The sequence below is a fragment of the Pocillopora damicornis genome, chromosome 1 (genome assembly GCF_964200805.1).
Source record: "Pocillopora damicornis chromosome 1, jaPocDami1.2, whole genome shotgun sequence".
Taxonomy (NCBI): domain Eukaryota; kingdom Metazoa; phylum Cnidaria; class Anthozoa; order Scleractinia; family Pocilloporidae; genus Pocillopora; species Pocillopora damicornis.
The window spans coordinates 29,726,689-29,730,494 of NC_142670.1; the positions used below are offsets into that span (position 1 = coordinate 29,726,689).

A 3,806-nucleotide genomic window follows, 5' to 3' on the forward strand; every position below is an offset into this window, starting at 1 on the left:
AGGTCGCTTGATATCGACACTTAACTTCTATTCATTCTCAGGTGGATCATCCACGTAAATCAAATACGTTTTGGTTAAGCCCTCCGGAATTTTCCTGGGGTGATCGATCGAAATTAAAATTTAGCACGCGCTTAAAAACCGTCCACAGATATCAGCGGGTCCATGAATTTACTCAAGTTTTAAAATCCTTTTTTTTTTCCCCCACAGCTGAATGAAGAGTAAAATTGCACGGAGATTTGTACTGCTCTGTCGAAAAGATAATTGTTTGAGAAGCCAATGGTGAAGACAGCCATCTGAAACGAAACCAACCGATGAAATCACAACTCTTACCATCAGCGCAGATAAGTAAGGTGAGCTTATTTTTATAAGTTTTCAGTCTGTTATCGTTGTTTTGGGACCGAAAATTGGCACCATAATAGTTTTTAATTCGATCCTTTACGGATGCGTTGTTACTACGTTGTCTCGATATTTTACACATTTTCAAAAAATTCGATTATTTTTACCCTTTAGGAAGAAAATCATTTGCATATAAAAAATTAGCATTTGTTTTTCTCGAGAAATCGTTTGGTACATTGCACATACATAAACGGTTTATTGAAATAGCTCTAAAATAAAATTCAAATTTTAAACATCATGTGAAATCTTTGCACGTGGACCTGATCCTGTTACCCTTAAGCTAACCTTAGGTAATTGAAAGAAATATATATATTCCTTTCGCCCCCCCACGGGGCTAGGAAATTCATCAAAAAACGGAGTTTATACACAAAGGGTTGGCAATATTTATTCGACCCTTTCATAACGTTCTTAGCGAATATGTTTCCGTCAAAACATATTTTTTTTCCATATTTATTATGTGTCTGCACCTGAAAATTAACACAATAAAGTTCATCGAAAAATACGACTCTTATTGGAGATTGGAAGTTCATTCTAAGGTGCCTATTAGTAAGCTAACGATGAGGTGTGATAATCAGGTCAATTCTTAATGGTCTATTAATTATGTCCTGAGTCTTTTCACGACGAGAAAAGAAAAACTCGGCGTCTTCAAGCACAGGCGGCCCAAGCTCCAGCTGTGAGATGATCATCTTGCGCAATAACAGTCATGGCGGAATTATAAGAGTTTGTATGGGAATATTTACGACCGCTCTAAGGAATAAAAAAATACGTCAAATTCTCAATAAAAATACTTCACCTTACTTCCACAGTGTATCACTTGTTATCTGACCGCTTAATTTGATAAACAGAGCCCATTTAAGCGAGTTGTTCATTTCGAGGTTTTCAACGTGCATAAGAAAAGCTTTTCTTATGCACGTTGAAAACCTCGAAATGAACAACTCGCTCAAATGGGCTCTTTTCATCAAAGTAAGCGGTCAGATAACAAGCAATACACTGTTGAAGTAAGGTGAAGTATTTTTATTGAGAATTTGACGTATTTTTTTATTCCTTAGAGCGGTCGTAAATATTCCCATACAAACTCTTATAATTCCGCCATGACTGTTACTGCGCAAGATGATCATCTCACAGCTGGAGCTTGGGCCGCCTGTGCTTCAAGCGGAATCAAACCCCTTCCTCTTAGCCTGAGTTACAGAGAGCTTTATACTGCGAGAGGCCTCTGCGTAAAATGTTTAACGAGATGTTTTAATTTTATAACTTTTTTTTGTTTCTGTTCAACACACACAAAAAATGCATTTTTCTATTAAGGTGTAAGTGGCGCGAAGCAGCAGATTGCACATGCGATCTCTTCATAACTATTTCATTCACCATGATTAAATTATTTTTCCTTTCGCGATACAAGTAAACGTTTATGAGGTGTTGGGCACTCTCCATTAGGGAAGGGTAAACGTTTTTACGATTTTTTTCGATGACTAAAACTGTTTGATTGAAAAATCTGTCTCCAACGAAATAACCGTGCGCAACCTACGTGACCCCCGGCGTGAATTTTTGTCACACGGATGCATGACGATCATTGCCATTAAAACCAGATTGTCTACGACCCTTGACATACAAATAATTGTACAAATGTTTTACATATCCCGAATTTAAGATCTGTCACGCGAGAACTGGTGGTAGGGAGTCAACATTAATACTACCGAGTTAATAAGGAGAATAGACTATAAGTATGCAGCGAAATTGTTGGCGCATCGGTTTGCGGTTTTTCATGTCTTTGTTTGATTCCTCAAAATAAGTGCATGTGTTTCATATTTTTAGGCCGTGAAGATTAGAAAGTAGGAGATCGATGAATTCACTTCAACCGTGCTAAGAAATGTCTGCTGTGATCAAGAGCCCAATCTGGCTACCAATCTTTACTACGGAATTTCTTGTGATAGTGATAATCAACGTGCTCACCTTGATGGCCTTTGCTAGAAACCACCGTCTACGCAATCGCAGCACATATCTAGTGATGAACCTGACCGTGGCCGATCTATTGGTGGGTTGTCTTACTGGCCCTGCGTTCTTGCTCAACACGACTGAAGAAAGTGTTATATGGCGAAATTACATCACATTTGCTGCCTTAGTCACATTTCCGTTTGCTGCCCAATCTAATCTTTCGCTCATTTGCCTGGAGCGCCTGCACGCAACAGTTTTTCCTTTCAGGCATTGCTTACTTGGAAGATGGTTTTATTGTAGAATCATAACAGGCAGCTGGATTATTTCCTCAGTGATGGGCTTTGTGGTAGTCCATTTGTTATTAGAAGGCTCTTATGACGCAGAGTTCTCCTACTTATTGGCTTCATTCACGCTGTTCAATACCCTTGTCCTTACAGTATCATACAGCATTGTTACGATCAGTGTCCAAAAGAGCCCTCAATCCCAGCATCGTGGAACATCAGCCAAAGGAAAAAAACTAACTGTGACATTGTTCATTGTCATTGGAGTTTCTTTTCTCGCCATGATGCCTATTACCCTTTACAAGTTTCTGCCAATCAACATACAAACAAAGCTAGCTTCAGATCGTTACAAACACGTTGGCTATGCAATAGATGTGATATATTTCACCAGTTCCATAGTAAATCCTATTGTATACGCTATAAGACTGAGGGAATTCAGAAACACAATACGAAAAATTTTAGGAAAGCAAGGAGAAGCTGGTGTGGACTTTACATCGCGCAATGCGCAATAAAGTGACTTTTAGTGGAAACACACTCGTGAACATGAAGGAACAACAATTCAAGGGCTAACTACAATGGAAAATTTCTGGAACAACGACAATGTAAGTTCGAAATGGAAAATGAACAGCTGTTCCGTCCTGGCTGTGTTCGCTCTTATACGGCGTGTCAGCCTGAAATAGAGTAGCCTGTATACATATTATCCCATGAATGAAAAATGACTCTGTTTAGATAGGATTCTTTGCATATCTCAAATATATATATAAGTATTCTCGTGCATGGTGATTAGTAAAATGGTGCAACTGGTTAACATGATCCAACTTGTTAAAATGATGCCAATATCTAAAATGGACAAACTGGTTTCAATGATCCAACCAGTTGAAATGGTCAAACTGGATAATGCATGTGTAACCAGTGAAATTGGTTCAAATAATTCAAGTAACAAACCTGGCAAGGATGGTAACATTAGTTAAAAAGATCCAGCATATTACAGTGGTTCAACTGGTAAAAATAATCATCCAACTACTAAAAGTTATTGAACACCAATCAAAATTAATCCAACCGCTTCAAATAATCCAACTGGTCAAAATTCTTCAAGTGGTTATTTAAGTGAAAAAGGTGACAAAATCTTCTTGAAAATATTTTTGAAGAGGCTTACACCCTTACCCTAAACACTAACCCTACCCCCAAACCCTAACCCCA

The 3,806-nt window shown here is 38.2% G+C and overlaps 1 protein-coding gene across 2 annotated transcripts; it reads left to right on the top strand.

Moving 5' to 3' along the window:
• The first annotated feature begins 206 nt into the window (after positions 1-206).
• LOC149053200 (melanocyte-stimulating hormone receptor-like) lies at positions 207-3,336 on the top strand. 2 transcript variants are annotated; one of them, XM_089212201.1, is made up of 2 exons: positions 207-345; positions 2,206-3,336. In XM_089212201.1, exon 2 carries the CDS (start codon positions 2,261-2,263, stop codon positions 3,116-3,118), a length of 858 nt encoding a protein of 285 aa, XP_089068327.1. In that variant the 5' UTR covers positions 207-345; positions 2,206-2,260; the 3' UTR covers positions 3,119-3,336. The 2 variants fall into 2 exon arrangements, with proteins under 2 accessions (XP_089068327.1, XP_089068322.1); XM_089212196.1 differs by having other exon boundaries at positions 212-350.
• The last annotated feature ends 470 nt before the right edge of the window (positions 3,337-3,806 follow it).

Bases quoted from the DNA above. Each gene is read 5' to 3' on its own strand.
- LOC149053200 (XM_089212201.1), top strand. From the start codon at position 2,261: ATGTCTGCTGTGATCAAGAGCCCAATCTGGCTACCAATCTTTACTACG.